The following is a 20,928-nucleotide window of genomic DNA, read 5'->3' on the forward strand; positions in this document are numbered from 1 at the left end:
ATGAAGAATTGTAGAGATAACAATCTATATAAATATATCTGAAAAACAAAAAGACAACAATAAGTCAATAACATTAATGAAGATCAACTGCAAGTACATCAGATGATCAGAAAGGAAAATGGGAGGAAAAGTCCTCCATTCCCTACGATCACCATTGAAGACGGCTTTCCTAGCCAACAAATGGGCTACCGTATTCACGGATCGCTTAGCAAACGAATATCTAAGATCTCTCAATCCTTGGATTACTAAGAGAGCATCAGATTCAACTTGAGCTGTTTGGATACCAAGTGTCTTTAACCACTTCAAAGCCTCCCTAATCCCAATAGTTTCGCCCTTCCAGCAGCAGCTACGAATTCACCATTGGAGTCTCTCAGAATAAAACCCAGCCCTGTATCATTTGCTGCATCATATCCACATTCAGTTTAAAGCTTCCCTGGGGAGGTTTTTTCCATCTAGCATTTGTGTCAGGTCTCATAGGGACGATATCAGGCCTATGGATTTTTCTCCAAGCATCCCAGTAATTGGTAAACTTTGGCTTCCCGGAGATATTCAGGCATCACAGTTATCCATAAACTAGAGTTGATTATAAATTATTCATAATGTAAACTCTACAGCTCAAGACTGGTAGGATAAGCCCAAATTCATTTTGATTTGCAATAGCATATATCTTAAACATTCACCAATCTATAAAGGCAACATAACATTCAACCAGTGGACAATAGTGGATACAAAGATAGCCTAAGCATCATCAGCAAGCATATAAAACAGAGAAAGGTTGAATGGAGCAAAAACTATAAATAAATGGAAGAATGGTTGAATGGAGTTGAGTTTCCCATAAATAATTAGGTGTTATTCCAAGATATTGATTGGGAATACCTCCAATTGAAGGGTCTGAAGCACATTAGTGAAATTGGCTGAATTTGAGCTGGAACGGAACTCATTGTAACACTGGTACTCGTGTTGTCAAGGGATCGGAACTTCTTGAGAGTACACTCAACTTCTCAATTTCGTCATCTTGAATCTCACCATCTGAGATAAGAGACAGCATCCACCTTTGAGCAGCTACAATCCTGAGCTTCATAATCCCAAAATATCACAAAACAAATTCTTGGCACATTTTACTTTGAGCATATTTCTGTCCCTCTAAACATGAAAAATGCTACAAAGTATAGTTTTAATGGTGATGCTTTCACCAAAATTCATCTTCTAAATTGAAGTGGTAAATGGTTCACAAAAAGGATGAGATTTTACAAGATCGTTATATTGACTCCTATTATTTTAGTATATACAATGCAACAATAAGGAACCTGAGGAATTTCAATCTGAACTGAGATACTCTTCCACCATTGCAAGGGCCTCTATGTAAACTGCCTACATTATTTATCCATTATCCATAAAAGGATCAAATTGTACACAAACACAAAGTAGCATCACAAAAAATCTGTCAGCATAATCTCAAATCACAACCCTAATTTCCCCTAAACTCAATAAATGACCAAAACTGCTAAATTTTACATATATATGGTCAGTACTAAGGCTTCCTAATAATCCTTCCTTCACTATTTTCCGACCAGAACCAGTCTATAAGAACCGCTGCTGCAACTTCAATTCATTTCTAAAACTTTAGCGGCCACAATTTAAACTAAATACGAAATAATGTGAGATGGAAATGAAAATGAAGCAAAGCTTATAGGGTGTGAGTGGACGGTGCCAGCAGAACCCAATGATATCTGCCATTTCATTCAGTCAACAAAAATGATACAATTTTCATCACCCAAAAAAAAATAAAAAAAATCAAGGCTTCATCTACATACCTGAGTTTTTGTGAACAATGATACAACGCAACAACCATCAGTACACTGTCTGTTCCATTTTTTCCCCATGAAAGCCAAACCAGCCATCGCACAGTTTCCCACATCGAAACCAGATGAAGAATATGTTCTCTTAATAACTCCCTAGCTAGAAGACTTTATCGCTGGGCTTGGTAACGCAAGCCTGTAACCCAAGTGGGAGCTTTATGATGGTGGAACAATTGGGCTTGCCCTGAAGGCTGGGCTTGGGGTGCTATCGTCTGGCCTGCCCGTTCCAAGTTGCGAGTAGGGCAGTGGAGTCTTTGCGAAGGCGGAGGCTTCTCTGTCTTTAGATCGGAGGGCACCGCGTGAGGCTGGCTTCACAGAGCAGCGATAACCTCCTCCTCCCAGCAGTGGAAGGATAACAGTCCGGTGCATCTCTGGTCCATTAGCGCCTGATGGGCTGCCCAAATTGAATCACCGTCTTTTTTAAGTTTTTTTTTAGGCCCAGCTAGCATGGGCCACACAGCCCAAATGCCCAATAACTACAACAACGTGGATTGAGTTTAGAGAGCTAAATGGGAGTGTGTACTGTGTAGTGTTTTGGCATTTTCACCTTTTTTTTTTAAATTCTATTTTTTCAATCAAGAAAAGAACACTTTTTACAATAACTTTTTTTTACTTCATTTTCCAAATTTAATATTTTAGATAAAAAGAAAAATTGTAATTTATGTCCCTCTATAATATGTCACTTATCAATGTCACCTATGAATTATTAGTGGTGTAAATGTTGCCCCTCAATTTTCAAAACAGTACATTATTGTCTGTCCCTTATATATACCGTTTTGAAAATTGAAGAGCAACATTTACATTCAGGAGGGACAATATATGTATCGTTTTAAAAATTGAGAGGCAACATTTACACCACTAATAATTCAGGGTAATTAATATATTATGAAAGGGCATAAATTATAATTTTCCTTGGATAAAATTATTCAAAATTTCAAATGATTTTTTAAATTTAAATATTCAAAATATTTGTGAATGGGTTATTCGGACTCCTAACAACAATGTTGTATTTGCCTACAAGGATTAAATACATTTTTTCATTCGTTTATATGGTTTTGTCCCCTCCAGACAACTCAATTCTGATCTTGTTGTTGAGGCCTCTTCAAGCAAGGTAGTACTGTTGCTCCTACTATTGACGCCCCTAAATATTAGTTGTCTAAGAAATACATAGGGACATTTGGTTAGAGTATCGGAATTAAAATTAAATTTGTAATCAAATATTTAATAATTGGAATAATTTTAACAAAAGAAGACTCTTTACTTTTTTTTTTTGAGTACTAATGACTCTGTTACAATGTAGTATCTAGTCACAGTTGCCTCCACTAAGGCTGCTCGAACCCACTCCTATATCATCCATGTGAGAGTGTTAACCGGGACACCAGGTGCCACTAAACCACAAGGTCATTGGTGGAAACTCTTATTTGTAAAATGCACTGTGTGATATTTATTTGTAAACAAAAATACATTTACGTTGTAACACTCTTCACAAGAGGACATTTTATGTTATATATGTATGTACCCAAAAAAAAAACATTAATGCTTCAACTCAAGTACAAATTCCATTGTTAATATTATCTTTTCTAATAGAAAACATGTTCAAGTTTATTAGGAATAAAAAAAAAAAAAAAAAAGGTTGATGAATCACATATTAGCGGGATTGAGGATCGGGTCACACGATTTAAAATTTTTTAATATGGTCTTATCTTTGATCGATCATCGTATAAAGCTGGGCAGTATACAAAACAAATAAAGTAAATTATTAAGGATGGACCAAAACCATAATGGAGTATAGGTTGATTGTTCCTAGCCATTTTATATGTTAAGAAGCTCATGGATGGATGAGAGGTTACGTTCTTACAATGATCTTAGCTTTGAGCAGCTTGTAACTTTGAAAGCTGGCATGGAAAATCTGATGAACGAAATTCAGCAGAAAGCTCATCATTAGCTTATGACGGTGCACGAAAATGGCACGCCATTTAACACATATGCAGGCGGCGTTTTCCCCTCTAGAAATATGGCTGCCGGGGACCCAACTTCTGAATTCAACTTTGGAACTAGTGGTGGCGCCGCTGGAGCTCTTCCTTTCACTGGTGGTGTCCTTGGAGCTCATCCCTCCACTAGTGGTGGCGCCGTCGTCGCCACTTCAGCTTTTCCTGGTTCTAGTTCCATGGCAAGTGGCAATAATGCAGTCTCTCCATGGCCGGGTTGCAGGCACCAGTGATGCATGTGGTAATTTTGGAGCTGGCCGCGCATTTTTTTAAACATTTAATTATTGCAATCTTTTTCAAAAATAATTGTTGCATGGCACAATGCCATAATTCAAAATACTAAGAATGTTATATTATTGGTTCGTCGAACACTCAGAACCAATATTTTTTTTTTAATATTATTTACTTATTTTATCTAGTATTTTAATATTTTGTCCTGCTTCAGGGTGTGCAAATTTTTTCATGTGTACTCTAAAGAGATCAGATTTTTGTTTAGAAGCAGAAGGTTGAACTTCTTCGGGTTCATCGTCCTGGCCCTGCAAAAATTCCGAGAAAGTAGCATGGTTAGAATCAAAAGAAGAATGAATTGGTTGAAAGCCAAAAGAGGTATACTGAGGTTTATTTATGGCTATTTGAGGGTTTGGATTCATGTCTTGGTAGTATGTTGTTGTAAAAATTGGTGGTATTCATATTCGCTTGAAAATCCATGAACCGAATGCCGGGGAGATTCAAAAGAAGGAGTTTCTCTTAAAAATTCACGAAAGAATGCCATGGAGGTTCTACAGCAGAAGATTTGCCACGATTTCCATGACTACCACTAGCTTGGGCTTCATAAGAAAAAGATGTTTTGCTTGAACTATCCATTTGAAACTGGAAAGTATAAAAAATTAAATATGGTAGAACTTGGTAGAAATAAAAATGTAATCTGTAGAGTGTAGAGATATAAAAAATGTAGAGATAAGTAATATGAGTTAATTCCAGCAAAGGTCCTCTGAGTATACTGATTTTCCACATTTAGTCCTCGTCTTTTAATTTGGACAAATGTGACACTTAACTATCAAAATCTTTCCACCATTAGTCCTTCCGTCATCTTAGTGTTAGTTAGCCGTGAAGTCCAGGGTAAAATCATCTTTTTTTTTGGCTGAGTTTCTTCTTCCTCCTCGTTCTCCATAGTCATATGAAGAACACAAATTCTATAAACTGAAAAAACTTCATATCACTACAGCAATGGCTTCTTGGATATGGACAACCGTACTAGTAGCCATCTCTGTCTATCTTTTCCATGAGCTGCTGAACATCAAGAAAAAACTCCCTCCTGGTGCAAAGGGTATTCCCCTTTTGGGACATGTTCATTTGCTGGGCAAAACTCCACACCAAGATCTTCATAAGATAGCCAAGAAACATGGTGTTATTATGTATATGCATTGGATTTCGGTCCCTATCGTCATGTTTCTTCCCCAGAGATAGTTGAACTGGTGTTCAAGACCTGCGAACCTGCGATCATGTTTCCACCGATAGGTCGTACCATGAGACTTCCATATATATCGCGTACAGCCAGAGGAACTGATCTTCTCAAAGTATGGTTCTCATTGGCACAACGTTTGGAAAATGTGCACTTTGCAGCTTCTGAGCAGTCACAAGATCAACTCTATGCAATCCATGCGGAGGCAAGATGTTTCTCTCTTGATTGGGTCTCTAAAATGCACCGCCGTGGACGGCGCTGCTGTTGATCTCAACGCATGGTTTCGTCCTTAAGTGCGAACATGAGCTTCTTAATGGTGGTGGAGAAAAGTATTTGTCCAATCAAATTGGGGAGAAAGGATTTGTAGCTGGAGATTTTGCGATCAATTTGTTTTTTAAATTAATGATTTTAGCCTATTAGCTGGAAAGGATTTGTAGCCTGTTGATCTCAGCGCATGTCATTTTTGCTCGATGAAATAACAGAATAGCATCCTACATTCCTACTACCCTTATCTGTTTTTCTCTTCTTTTATGCTTGATGCTTTATAGTTTGAGGATTTATGATTCATAAGGCATTTGTCCAGTAGCTTGATTCATAAGACATTTGTCCAGTAGACACTTGGCATACTCATTTATGGTTTAAAAATGTCCAGAAAATAGTTTCCGTCCCCCATATGTTATCCTCTGCTTCTACTACAACATGTTTATAAAGTCCTGCAAATGATTGAAGATCATGAAAGGCCCTAATGCTATTGGATTAAGTTTGTTTTGTTTGTTAATTCAATGATTGCTGCTAAGTAGAACTTTCATTTATTATTATTATGGGTTGAGAATGGAGATTAAACGATTGTTTTAGAGGCTTTGCCACTTTGGTGTTCCTATCCATGCATCATTAACGACCAAAATGGAGAACAAAGAGGAAGAAGAAACCCAGGCAACGAAATGACAGTTTTACCTATGAACTTCACGGCTAACTAACAGTTAGATGATAGAAGGACTAGTTGTGGAAAAATTTTGAAAGTCAAGTGTCACATTTGTCCAAATTAAAAGACAAGGGCCAAATGTGGAAAATCAGTATACTCAGAGGACCTTTACTGGAATTAACTCTAAGTAATATATTAGGTATTAACTATTGAGAATTCAGAGAGAAAGTATTGAGAATTGTAGTTGTAGGCAAGAGAGTATTGAGTGAGTGAGAGAGTTAGATATTGAGAGTTGCGTAAAATTTTTTTTGAACTCACTGATTTATAGAGTAAATGACTAAAGGATAAAAGAGTGAGAGTTGATCAGTTGAAGCATCAAGCCTGAATGCCTATGAAGAGTGTCCAAAAAAAATAACCGTTCTTACATTCTAACTTGGTTACTGTAACAACGGTTAATTTTTTAAAAAAAAATTCCAAAATTTTGGATTTAAAGCCGAAAATTTTGAAAGATTTTAGCTCCCATTGTGCAGGTGTGCCTAGGGAGCCACTAAATTAAATGAAGTGCCAACAGTTCATCTTTAAGACTCAAATGAGTCTTAGACTTCCACTTGAGTCTTTTGACTGGCACAAAGGATAGACGTGGCCTGCCCTTTGCGCCAGTCCACTACTGGCTATTGCTAGTAGCTAGAAGTAGACCACACCAGGCCATATATTTTTTATTATTAATCATGATTCTGAAATTAGAACCGGCGGTTCCAGAATCGTAGGAACCTTAACCGGAATCGGAACCGCCCATATGGTTATAGTTTCGGTCCGATTTGTACAGTGGCCGGTTCGGTTCGAACCGAACCTTGGTCATCCCTACTTCTGTATGAAGTTCCACACACCGACAGGAGGCGGCGTAGTGCGATGCGATCAGAAGACAGCCATAACCTGCTATTTACAAGCCTGCCAGCGAGTGGGGAAGAAGGACTTGCGGATAAACACCATCGCCCATTAAGCAAGCGAAAAGTCGGTTGATCGATTAAAACCGGCGATCGAGTTGGAAGAGGTCACTCTAGACTTAGACTGACCAGAAAGGAAAGTGAGAATCAAGGTTGGGTTACCCGAGAACATGCGAGAACCAATCACAGGCGCCAAAGAGAATAATGAGAACCAATCACAATGGTACATTTGTCCAAATCTAGCAGATTAGATGTAATTTTTAAAAAAACGTGGTGACATTTTTGTAAATAGCTCAAACTTTGGTGGAATTAACATGTGTTAAAAGTGCAAGTAAAATACTCAAATGTGCAACTATTTTCACTTAATAGTGCAATTCAAGTAATTTACTTTTTTCACATTGGTGCACCTAACGTTATATGCAGTTAATATTGTTGCTCAGTGTATATTATATTGTTGCACTTTTAATATATTTTTACTTCCACTTAGGTGCACTCTATGAAACTATTACTTGCACTTTTAACACAATTTACTTGCACTTCATAGTTTAAATTATTTACAAAAGTGTCATCGTGTTTTTTTAAGTGTTTATGATCCGTTAGATTTGAACAGATGGACAGGTACAATGGGTTCTTATTCCTATCCTGGGCATGTGGCTCTTACCTGAACCGTTTCACACACACACACTTCGATAGTCGCTTGTGCACACGTGTTTATTTATTATATATTTTGAGTATGGGTAATTTAGTCATTTAACTATATTTTTAAATTTTTTTTTAACCAACTAAATATTTGAATATAATTTCAGCAAAAAAAAAATTGAATATAATTTTCAAAAAAAAATATTTGAATATAATTTTTTTGTGTGTAATTCTATAATTACCAAATAATGAAATAACTTTTCTATCTATTAAATTCTACTAGTTATCACACGCGCGTTGCGCGATTAAACCAATGCCCAATGCGTATTTTTAAATTAGTGTTCCTTAATTGGTTAAAGTAGTCATATAATAATGAGAGAAAAAAAATGCTAAATTAATAAAAATCAAAGAAATAGTCTCGTTGCTTATATATTTTAATAAAACATAACGAAATTGTAAATAACTAAATTGCAACTAAAATAAGTAGAAACAAATAAATCACTTACATGGGAGCAAATGGCGTGTCATCATTGTCACTTGTTTGGACACCAGTCCGACCATTTAAAATCCATGTGTAATTGTATTTGTGATCAAGTACTTTATAGTTCGCCCGGACAGGTTTGACAATGACATTTGAGATGATGTACCATTTGTTTGTTTGTAAAGTGATATCATACATTCCAATGTCATTATCAAACACTATTGATTGAACCCGAGTTTCTTGCATTTAGATATAGCATTTACAATGATATTGGTGGTGAATGAGAGCATCTTCATAATAATAATAATAATAATAATAATAATAATAATACTAATACTAATAATGATAATAATAATAATAATAATAATAATAATAATAATAATAATAATGAAAAGGGAGAAAATTTTTACTATTTACTTACTGTTTCATCCTCAAGTATGATGAGCATATACTTTTTCTCAAGCGTTCCAATAGTGTTTTTTTGTTTTGTTTTTCTTAATGACATGAACTGTACAACTCCAGCCCACAGTTTGTGTATCAATATCAATTAACTTTACTACATTTGTCATTACTAATATCCTTGTGTCATGGAAAATATGTTCATAAAGGATGTTTTTTTTTTAAGAAAGTTCATAAAGGATGTTATGAAATAATATAATGGGAACCACAACATAAATTCAAAAACCATATATTAGGGAGTTAGGAGTAACTAAAATGTGTAGATTATAGATGAATATAATGAGAACCACAACATTACATACAAGGATACAAGTATAGATGAACAGATTATACAATAGATATATTTACATAACAATATTGAAGTTATACTAATTAATGAGTATACCATCATTGATTTTTTATTTTTTTTTTAAAAAAAACTGTAATCATTATGAGTACGAATACAAATAATAGAATTAGCATGATAATATTTTGACAATCATACCTATAGAATGTCAAGTAGATGGTGTGTTGCAGAATATGTTAGGTTTAGTTTTGGGTGAATACCAGTGAGGGGATGTGTTTATATACTGTTGTTTTGGGTAGAATAATGGTTTAGTTAGGAATCTATACAAAATTGTATAATAGAATCTTATTAAGACTTCAATATTCTAATTTTAAGTTAGGAATCTATACAGAATTGTATTATAGAATATTGCCAATTTGTTTAAAAACTGCAATAAAGAAACAAATTGTCTAAAGAATTTATGGCCTGTTTGGTTGGATGTAGTTTGGCTGGAATTGCAATTCATTGAATTACAATTCAGTGAATTTCCAAACTACAGTATTTGGTTGGAGGGAATTGCAATTCCGCAGAATTGCAATTCCCTCCGAATGCTGAATTGCAATTCATGGGGTGGTGGAGAGGAGGGGCAATTTGTTGGTGTAAAGACAATTTTGCCCCTCCTCCCATACTCTTTGTCCTTTTTTTAAAAAAAATTTGAAGGAATTATTATTATTATTATTATTATTATTATTATTTTATTTTGAAAGAAATTATTATTATTATTATTATTATTATTATTATTATTATTATTATTATCAATATTTTTTTGAAAGAATTACTATTATTATTATTATTATTAGTATTATTATTATTATTATTATTAGTACTAAGGGTATTTTAGTCATTTTGTCGCTTCTTACCTCTCAATTCCATGTATTCCTATTTCTACATCCCAAACACTGTAATTCCAATTCATACTTTATTCATTGAATTGCAATTCCACCGAATTACAATTCTTTTCCCCCCTAATTCCCTCCTCCCAACCAAACGCCCTGTTAATGTTAAACTTCCGTTATATTTAACGGAAAAATTTGGTAAAATTATAAAAGATTAGGATATATTAGGAATTTAATTGGAGGTTATACAATAAGAAGAACACAAAGTATAATATGTTATAGCATACTATTACACCGACATTTTTTTAGTTCCAGTTAAGGCTCTAGCATTATTGACTCTTATTATAAGTATAGATTATGATTCTCTCTATTTTAATTTCGTGAACCAAATGTCACATCAAAATAATGAAGCCTCACTCATTAGCATTTACCTAATCCCACGCAACCAAACATCCCCTATATCTTGAATCTTGAAGTATTGCTCATCTTCCCACCATGCAATAGCTCAAGGTGATCTGATGCTATATGTTGAAATATAAAAGAATATAACATAAATTACCAGACTGTACTTGTTTCAACCTAATACGTACTTCCATTGTCGAGTGTTTCCTAGTATATGAGTATGAATATAAAATTTATTTAAAAGTATACTGACTACTAGAGTTTAGGTTGTGTACTAAAAGGGGACAAGTGGCCCCCATTTACATTCTTTGTTAGTTGTTACTAGTTACTGCTCATGTAAAATTAATTAAAACACCATAAAAAAACATATTCACTGCAAAATAAGGGACAAAAAAATGGTCCCCTTTAAGGCCATGTACACAGACATAAGAAGATCGAGACACGGATAGGACATCAAACACAACACCACTGCATAACTACTCATATTCACACAAATGGATAAGGTAACAATACAATGACATCGACGAATTACATAGTACCCGTGACCTCTTGATATATTTTATATATATATATATATATATATATATATATTTATTTATTTATATTTATATATTTATATGTATATATATGTAACTCATAGACGAATACATGATTAATGATTCTCGTGTTTAGCTGATTTATTAGTTTATTAAATTTTCCCAATTACATAATATATTGATCACTTAGTGTATACATATGCCTAACTCATAGACAGATATATGGTTAGAGAATTTCGTCTTGATATGATTTTTAAGTTTTCATAATGATACCAATTACATGTGTTTTGATCACCTATGGTATATATATGTGTCCAACTCATAGACAATATATATGTGTAGAGATATTCAACTTGAACTTATTTATTAGATTTTGTTATTTTCTATTGTTAAAATTTAAGATTCTATTACTTCATCATTAGTTGTTAGAATGTAACTAGAAGAACTTACAAGCCGAAAAAGAGAGGGAGAAATGTCATAATGGAGTAAAAAAAAAGTGGCTTTGATTTGGACTTTGAACAAATGATAAAGTTATGTTTTAGTCATTTTTGTTAATGGTGAAAGTACACGAAGCTATGTAGAATATGATCGATCAAGTAAGAAAATTAAATTCGGGATATTATGTGACAAAATTAAAAGTGTAAGGTTAAATGTGATAACACTGTAATTATTATTGAAAACTAAAAGTGGAATTTATTGCAATTAATATTTGCGATCAATTGTAATTGCTTCATTCACAAGAAAAAAATAAAAAATTTAACTAGAAAAATAAAAGTTTCAGGGTGTGGGAGGTGCTTAGAGTGAATGATTCTACATTTTGTCACGAGAGAAATAAAAATTTAGGAGAAGAAGAAAAAATAAAAATTTAATAAAAATGATGATGCAATAAAGCAATTTAATCACACCAAATCTCACTCACCCAACCGTTGTTATTAAACTATTTTATTTAATATTCCAGATGGAACATTTGGTATTATGAAATGTTAAAACCCTAAAATCAGTTAACCCAGTGAGGTCACTTGGTCACACCCATGTTACTGAACCGTGACGCTTCGCACTCGATTCTCTCCTCATAAACGTTCTCTCTTCAGAAATTCCATATCTCTTCTCCTCCGACCACCATTCTTCAACTCTCTCGTTCTCTATCTCTCTCTCTCAGTTCAAGAAATCCCAGATCCATTGACGCGCCATCTGTCGCTCTCAAGCTTCAGGTTTGTTTGTTGTCTGTGTATTTCTAGAAGCGCAAGATCGCGCTTGTAATTTACACAATTTGAAGTTTTATTCTTATTATATGGTTATGTTTTGCTGTATTTTGCCTATGATTTTTTTATTTTATTTATTTTTAATCTGACCACGAAAGCTGTTGTCGGCGCAACTATGGCAGCTCTGCTCACTGGCACTCAAGTCTTTATTGAAAACCGTGAACCAATCTGGGATCTAAAAGAACGTCCTTTTCTCGAATTGGATATTTCGGAGGAGGCTCTGTGATCTCACCCATTCCCATATCGATCCCTTGCCTATCCTCACCGCTTATGAGGTACTGTCTGTTCTTTTACCGCCTAGTTTGCCGTTGATTTGGTTATTGTAGTGGCCATTGATTCAGCTGGTTGATAATAAGATATTTGGACTTTGTGGTAGAATTATTGGTTTGATGTATGCTGGAAATAAGCTAGGCCCAAATTTTGTAATTCAAGGCTCCTTTGGTTCTGATATTGATCAAAGTTTGAACTGCAATATGGCTAATGAACGTGAATCTTCTTCTATTGCTTGCTTTTCTTTCATTGTTTGGTTTTCCACTCTTTTGTATAGTGAGTTAGTGACCACATTTGAACACTTGGTGACTGCAATTTAGAAATTTGAATGAGAAATCCAGTGAATTTAAAGCACCTGCTGTCTTTTTGAATTAGGTGAAAGAGACACTATCATTACATCAGGGTCTTGCACTTGCCATCATTCACTTGTAGAAAGATGGTTTACCTGTATAACTGATTAACTGGCAAATAGTAACATCTTCACGTGCCAGAGACATGTAAAACTGACAAATAGTAATCTTTCGTAATGTTTAGGGTGAATCTCAATTCTCAAGAGATGGTGAGGCAGGGTTTCAAGGAATGGATTTATGATGATTATAGATATATTCCACCAGAGCTTTGGATGATCTCTTCCACTTCTCACTTGAAGACTAAATTTGACAACCACATACATGCACAAAAGAAAACTTTTACATGTACTGAAGCTGTTACTCTTCAAATATTCTATAAGTTCTTTTAGATAATGGTAGAAATCTGTGCATGCTTGATGTTTCTGGTAAGATTTTCTTGGAGTTTTCAGGAGTGACGTGTATGCTATCTGACTCATCTCCCTGATAATTTTATTATTTCCATGTATACTTAATGTTTTCCTGTTTGCTACCCAGCTTAAGATCTGATCTAAAATGTAGGTTCATAATGAATTTTCTTAAACCATTATTAAGCAAAACAATAATTTTGCATAATTATGGAACAATAATACACTTTAACTCATACACACCCACCACCTTTGCTTGTGATTGTAAGCATCTCTCTTCTGTGCTCTTTAATCAAGTGCACTAACTGAGGAATCACATTTGCAGATTCGAGTTTGATTAAAGTGCAATGAAATCAAAGATAAAATGGGCGGCACTAGGTGGGCTGGTGCTATCATTTGTTTCCTTGCTGGTTCATTTATTTTTAGCCAAATCTAGTGCTGATCTTGTACAGTACACTGCTTTCACTGTTTTTACGGATGATCTAACTCCTAATCTTCCAATTAAAAAGGTAAACAAAAAATTGTACACTTCTTAATGATAATGGTACTATTTAGATATTATTTTATGCTTGATTTGGCATTTCAAAATTCAAAAAGGGTGCTGCATATCGGAGGTTGTGGGGAAATGTCAAGTCTTTGGAGTCACTGCAACATTTTGCAGATCCAAGAAGTACATATCCAGGTAATATGCATGATAAACACTAGCCTTGTGCTTCAAATTGTGTGATGGATCCTGCCTGATTATGTGTCATACTCCTATATGATACCTTCTTTTTTTTTTTTGGTTTTTCTATTTTTTACTTGCATGTACAATCTAAGAGAACCTAATATCCTGTGTTCTAGGCAGGCAATTGCTGCAATGGGTTCCCCAAGGACCTCCAATTAGGCTAAATTATTAACACTATATGTTGGAATTCTATGTTTATTTTACTCTCTTGTTTTGGTTTTGTTGCTTTATGTTAAAATTTAATTACTATCCTTTAACCATTTGATGGTGACTTAGAACCTCTTTTCCTCTTTTTTCTTCAAATACACTTTTATTGTCATCTGAAATTGGTTTTCATTCTTTCAGTTCCAGTAGAGCAGAGGAATGGCTTCATTTATGCCAAGATTTTTGGTTCTTTCGAGAAGATTAGGAACTCGGTATGCTCATATTAACTTCATAAGGTTTCATAAGCTTTCATGCCCTACAGTTCTTAGGTTGTGACATCTTACCCATTTGCTTAGATCTGTGACCTGGTCACTGTTGCAAGACTTCTAAATGCTACCCTTGTCATTCCAGAGATCCAAAAAAGTACTCAATCAAAAGGCATCAGGTTTGCTTTAACTTGCACAGATGTTAAGCACATTTGTTGTATATTTCTATCTTATGTCTTAGACTTGTAATTGCATTGAAAAATTTTCAGTTCAAAATTTAGGAGTTTTTCATATCTTTATGATGAGGAAAAGTTCATAGCAAGCTTGGCAAATGATGTGATCATCGTGAAGGAGCTACCACCTACCTTGAAGAATGCAAGGAGAAGAAAAGAGTTGGCAACTTTTAAGCCCAAGATTACAACTTCTCCTACCTTTTATATTTCTGAAGTTCTACCAAAGTTGAAGAAAGCAAAGGTCATTGGGTTAATTTTGTCGGATGGAGGATGCCTGCAGGTAATTCCATCCAGTTTCCTTTCTATTTTACCCTAGATCCCTTTACATGTGTGCGTTGTAGTTAAAAAAAAAAACCAGTGCTTACATGCATTCCTTTTCTCTCTTCTAGCCTTAAATTTAGATGAGCCTGACAATTTTAGTCCTTAAGGGGTTAGGACTTAACCTTTCCCGACATTCTGCATGGACTTAAATCCCATCTTTCCTGTCCATTTTCATTTACCAAAACAATGGAAATATTCATTTTAGTTTTTCTTCAATGCCTTGGTACCCTCTGCAAAAGCATGTAAATGGGGTAGGAACTGCAAAAAGTGGTTTTCAAATGTTGTTTCATATCTTTGCAGTCCATCCTTCCACCTAGCTTGGCTGAGTATCAAAGGCTTAGATGTCGTGTGGCATTTCATGCACTTCAATTCCGCACTGAAATCCTATCTCTTGGCAGGCTGATGGTGGAAAGGTGAGATATGAAATATTCTGCCCTTCTGGATTTAAATTGTTTTTTAATCTGGATTCATTGGTGAAAAGATTCATTAATGCTCTAATGTGGTTATTTAGAGGCTTAACAAAATGCCCATCAAATAGGAATTTGAAATTAAATTAATTATTTATTTAATACATTTATGATTTTTTTTTTGAAAACATACATTTATGATTATGCCCACTTAAAATAATTTTCCAAACTGTATTAAATATATATTCTCCTAAAACCTTCTTGCTGGAAAGAGGGATGACTTATTTATTTATGAGACTTATCAAGATCTTTTATTGAACGCAGGTTGCAAGCTGCAGGCCAACCTTACCTTGCTTATCATACAGGGCTTACGAGAGACAACCTAGCATATAATGGTTGTGCTGAACTTTTTCAGGTTGATAGCAAACCTAATTGATAGCTTGCTGAATGCACATATTTTCTTGATAATTTGCTACTGTAAAATTTAAGCATATTTCTGCACTACAGTTTGGCTTTATTGACATTCTCTGACACATAAATAAGAATTTATACATAAATAAGAATTTATACTTTTGTATTGGGAACTCTCTTTGATATTCTTTTTGTTATTTTGTTTGGCAAATACACTTATACAGTTTACCTTTTTTCAACTCATAACTTTCATTTTATACTTAAACCATTTTCTTTCATTTTAACCTGTAACAAAATATTATTGGCCATGATTTTTAATGAACTGTAACCATTTAGTAGTAGTGGAATTCAAATGCTAAACATGTTGTCTTCTGTTAATAAGCAGGAAGTGTTTTGATCTTTTCCAATCAGTGATGCACAACTCTATAATCTCTGTAGAAGTCCATATTACTTGCAACTTTTAGTAGTTTTAAAATTATAAACTTTTTTTTTTTTTCCCATTTTGCTCTTCACTACTTGTAAACATTAAAAATTGCATGAAGTAGTCTGCAGTTTCTTAGGGACTAGAATTAACTGCTTTCGAGTGAAATTTGGAAATATCTTTTTTACCCCCACACTTTCATATTTGAAAAGTACTTAGCCCCTGCTACTTTTATTTATCCCTGTACTAATGAAGTTTGACAAAACTTGAATTCATACTTCTGTTGGAGAATTGTTGTCAATATCTCTTATCTTCTTGAGACCTTGTTCACTTAAAAAGAATTTTAGCTACTAAAGATCATTGGTGGATTAATACATTTCTCCATATATGATTGTTGAGTGCTAATGATGGTTTCTACTGGTTAAGGATGTCCACACAGAGCTTATACAATCTAGGCGGGCACAAATGATTAAAGAAGGTATCATTAATGATGAGTTGAGTGTGGATTCTCATGCTCGAAGAAGAAATGGCTCATGCCCACTTATGCCTGAAGAGGTAAAATTGATCTTTATTTTTAGCACTAATTATTTCAGACATAACTTAATACATAAATGTATAGTTTTACATCTAATACTTTTCAGATGGTACTTGGTGTTGAGAAAAGTGCACTAAAAAATCAAAAGATAAACAAAATACCATTCCAAATTGGGGTAAAGTATTTTAGATCAAAATATATTAGCATGAAATCATTTTTGAATAATTATGGATTATGGGTATACTACTTATGTTTAGGCAAGAGCATGATAATGTTCAAACAAACATGTATAAGAATATACAAACATGAAATATATTAAATGTGTTGTTCCATCTCTTTTTGATTGTAGTTTGAGTCAATTCTACTTTTTGCCCTCAATTACCGTGGAATTATACTTTTGGTCCTTGTGGACAGGTGTAGATGAGTGACCATCCAAGTATCCAACTGCTTACAGTGGACAAAAACAGTCCTAAAGGACCATTACTTCCCATTTTTCAATAATTTATATCATTGCTGCACGCCTGCACAATGACCAGATGTGAAATTTCACATGTGGTCAAGTATTCAAAAGTGAAATTAGTTCTTCATTTTCATAAATGGAGAGTTAAGGATACTGTGCGTTTTTGGTATGACAAGGCATGCATTATAGCTTTTCTATTGACATATTTATGAAAAGAAGTCACTAATGAAAAAATGTATAGATCAATGTAGAGAATAGCTCTTTCTCCTGATATATTTATGAAAATAAGGTTTTAATGGAAAAAGGTGTCGAATCAAAGAGGACAAGAGAGCCACAGAAAAAGTAAATAAAGTGGAAAATGAAAAAAGATACAAGAATAAATTGAAGGGGGAGTTGCACTTTCGGTCCTTGAGTTAGTGGGTAATAGTGGGTTTAGTTCATGTGTTATAGGTGTCACCACTTTTAGTCTTTGAGTTGTCAATAAAGAAGCACTTTCAATCCTTTTGTCAATGATTCTATTAAAATTTATTGTTATTTTAAAAAAAAATCTTAATTGACTAGAGCTAGCTAGTAATGGAATGTTATCTCCTATTTTTTCTTCTACCCACCCAAATTACACTCCAACTTTGTGACTACAAATGCCGAAATGTAGATCACTAACATCAGTTATCATGTAATCAAGGTCAATGCTCAATCTTTGGCGTTTCTAGCCACTAAAGTGTGGAGTTAGAGTGCTAGTGGGAAAAGAGAAATAATAGGTAAAATTCTATTAGTGGTTGTGGTCAACTAAACTTTCTGAAAAGTAATGGAGAGTTTTGATAGATCCATTAACAGGAGGACTAAAAGTGTCATGCTGATAACTTGGGAGCTAAAAGTCGTGACACCCATAAGGCCATAATACAGAGGGTTTTTTTTTTTTTTGAAAGGACCCATAATACAGAGGTCAAATCTATTATTATCTTATATCTTGGGGATTAAAAGTGCAATTTCCCCTAAATTGAATAAGGATCCCTATCAAAGCTAGACCTTAGAAACAACCTTGACTATCAAGTTATTACCCTATGAAGTTGAAATTTCTCATCATCGACAAGTGGAAAACCACATTTCCTAGAAGCTGCTTTTCACAAAAAGGATCTCATTTATTTAAAACTGAAGGATCTCCTTGTAGTTTTTGCCAAGACTCCAAATGGCCTAACATTTTAAAGTATGAGTTCTTATATACACTGCGCAAGCTGAGGGACTACCTCATTGAATTATTGAATATCCTGCAATTTACTGCTATACAATCCCTACTTCTACTAGAAAACTTTTGGTATTTCAAAATTCAATCATTGCAGGACTTGTGGAAGAAGGAAAGTTAAAACATTAAATGAATTAGAAAGTTTTGGTGAAAAAAATTGTAATTTGCACTATTATGATTAAATATATTAATGTTTTTCATATGCTCTCTATTTTCATTATGGGAAAGAACTGTTTATTGTGCCCTTTCACTTTGTTTTTGAAGCCTATGCTCATGCTTTAGTGGCCTATAATTTGTAGGTAGGACTACTTCTTCGAGCAATGGGTTACCCTCCTAGAACAAGGATATACCTGGCAGGTTCTGAATCCTTTGGTGGTCAGCGGAGTTTAATTCCTTTACGTGCCATGTACCCCAACTTAGTGGATCGGACTTCATTGTGCAGCAGAACTGAGCTGGCCAATTTAATTGGCCCAGAAACCTCACTTCCTCCAGATCCCATCCAGCTCCTGCCTGTGAAAAGTCAGAAGCAACTCAAAGAAGAATGGGACAAGGCTGGGCCTCGACCGAGGCCTCTTCCTCCTCCTCCTGATCGACCTATATATCGCCATGAAAAGGAAGGCTGGTATGGTTGGATTGCCGAAAAGGATTCTGAGCCAGACCCTTCACCTCATGATTTAAGGGAACAGGCTCACAGCTTACTGTGGGATGCTCTTGATTACATTGTTTCAGTGCAAGCTGATGCGTTCTTCCCAGGTTTTGATAATGATGATTATGGATGGCCTGATTTTTCCAGTTTGGTGATGGGAAACCGGCTTTATAGGATGGCATCTTCTAGAACATTCCGTCCTGACAGGTAAAACTTAAGTATTCCAAATGGTTCTATTTGCTTGGTCTAAAATGAACTTGTAGGTGTAAGCAATGCAATTTGTTCCATGTTCACATCTTATGCTCATCACTATATTCAGGATATAAAATATCCTTCTTTCAGCTTCAACCTTATCATTATGGCATTGTGCTTATTTGTTGGGCCACTTGTGAATTGCCTTTCTTGTAACAATATGAGATGTTCCTGGCTACTTGTGTTACAGATTACCTATATTTTTGCTTTTGTTTGATAATGGCTATTTGACCAAGCAGGAAATATCTTGTAGAGATGTTTAATACTACCAGTGAGCGTCTGTACTATCCACCACGGAACTGGACTCTCACTGTAAGAGAACATCTCAATAGAAGCATCACTGAAGAGGGGCTTATGAAGAAATCTAATCGGATGAAACCCAAGTTGTTCCTTTCTCACCCTATACCAGAATGTTCTTGTTCAACCGTGAAGTCTACTGAGATTCGGAGTTCTGAAAAGAAGAGCAGTCTTCAATTGTTGTATGAAGGACAAGAGCAATGCCCCAGAGAGATAGTGCAAAGTGTAAAGTTTGAGGAGATCGATGCTGACGAGGGTGACTCTCACGAAGATGAAATGGAAATGGAGGGACTAGACTCTGATGGAAACAGTGGACCTGATGCAATCCCATCCTTGGAACAGGACGAGGAAATGGATCCCGATGATTGATTTCAGCCACCCAAGTTGGGAACCATCCGATTCCAGTTCAATTACAGATGTCTGCTGATGCAACAGACTTCAGTTGCATGCTGATCTGCTGATAACATTTGCACAGTTTCTGGATTTTGTCTGAAAAATTGCAGGAATCTCTCACAGCTAGCTAGCTCTTCATTCTTTTCACAGGTTTGCGGCCGGGTAGCGATTCTTTTATTGAGAGACAAAAAGGAAATGGCATTTTTTAAACTTCACAGGAAATATGAAAGATGTATACTTCTTTTTTCCCTCCCCCCTTTCACCCTCTGGTTTTGTTCGTTTAGACTGAAACAAGAGTTATATATCATTGTAAGTAAGAGAAAATGAACCGTTTACTAAGCATAGGTATTCTTGATTTGTCATCTTTGAAATTTCATTGTCTTGTATGAGTTGATATAGACGTGAAATTTTATTGGTTGTCGAAACCCTGCACAGCACATTCATAATAAGATCAAACAATTTCAGGCCAGCATCCATTTTGCAAATTCCTCATTTTGTGGAATTACAACACCCAATAATTCATTTATTCATTTTGTTTGGTTAAACTTCACTGAAATTTTTTAGAATACTTTAGGCTAACCTTATCCTTGCAACTTTCTCACTTTAAAAAATGGGTCCCACTTTCAGATTACCTAATTTGCAAATCATTTACTATTTACACTACATCTCTACAAATCCATCCATTCATCTTTCAAAAGTAGACCCAATTTCACATCACTTTAAAAAATTAATATATTTTTCTCAATAAATATTATTTTCTCTTCAAATTAAAATAAATTAAAATTTTAAAATAAATCAATTACATCACAAAATAAAAAACATTAACCAAAACTATATAAATCAATTACATCACAAAACTAAACATTAACAAAACAAAACAAAAAGAAAAAAAATCACATATGCACTAAACATTAACAGAACAAAACAAAAAAAAAATCACCTATGTATGTCGCTGCAGCAATATATATATATATATATATATACACACACACACACATTCACACACACACTGAACATTATGAATTAACAAAACAAA

The 20,928-nt window shown here is 34.5% G+C and overlaps 1 protein-coding gene and 1 long non-coding RNA gene across 5 annotated transcripts; one reads left to right on the forward strand and one right to left on the reverse strand.

Annotated features, from left to right (window-relative positions):
* Window positions 1–13: 13 nt before the first annotated feature.
* Window positions 14–2,267, reverse strand: LOC116022623. 2 transcript variants are annotated; one of them, XR_004099249.1, is made up of 2 exons: window positions 1,815–2,267; window positions 14–1,070 (listed from the first exon to the last, which is right to left on the reverse strand). It is a non-coding gene; the product is annotated as an uncharacterized LOC116022623 (long non-coding RNA). The 2 variants fall into 2 exon arrangements; XR_004099250.1 differs by having other exon boundaries at window positions 14–1,075.
* Window positions 2,268–11,881: 9,614 nt separating this feature from the next.
* On the forward strand, window positions 11,882–20,361 carry LOC116022564 (protein EMBRYO SAC DEVELOPMENT ARREST 30). 3 transcript variants are annotated; one of them, XM_031263318.1, is made up of 13 exons: window positions 11,882–12,064; window positions 12,238–12,390; window positions 12,920–13,080; window positions 13,465–13,648; window positions 13,737–13,821; window positions 14,212–14,282; window positions 14,367–14,455; window positions 14,546–14,789; window positions 15,131–15,243; window positions 15,562–15,652; window positions 16,496–16,624; window positions 18,604–19,157; window positions 19,442–20,361. In XM_031263318.1, exons 4-13 carry the CDS (start codon window positions 13,487–13,489, stop codon window positions 19,866–19,868), a joined length of 1,965 nt encoding a protein of 654 aa, XP_031119178.1. In that variant the 5' UTR covers window positions 11,882–12,064; window positions 12,238–12,390; window positions 12,920–13,080; window positions 13,465–13,486; the 3' UTR covers window positions 19,869–20,361. The 3 variants fall into 3 exon arrangements, with proteins under 3 accessions (XP_031119178.1, XP_031119177.1, XP_031119179.1); XM_031263317.1 differs by lacking the exon at window positions 12,920–13,080; XM_031263319.1 differs by lacking the exon at window positions 12,920–13,080 and having other exon boundaries at window positions 14,558–14,789.
* Window positions 20,362–20,928: the final 567 nt, after the last annotated feature.

This window comes from Ipomoea triloba, chromosome 6, assembly GCF_003576645.1.
Source record: "Ipomoea triloba cultivar NCNSP0323 chromosome 6, ASM357664v1".
NCBI lineage: Eukaryota > Viridiplantae > Streptophyta > Magnoliopsida > Solanales > Convolvulaceae > Ipomoea > Ipomoea triloba.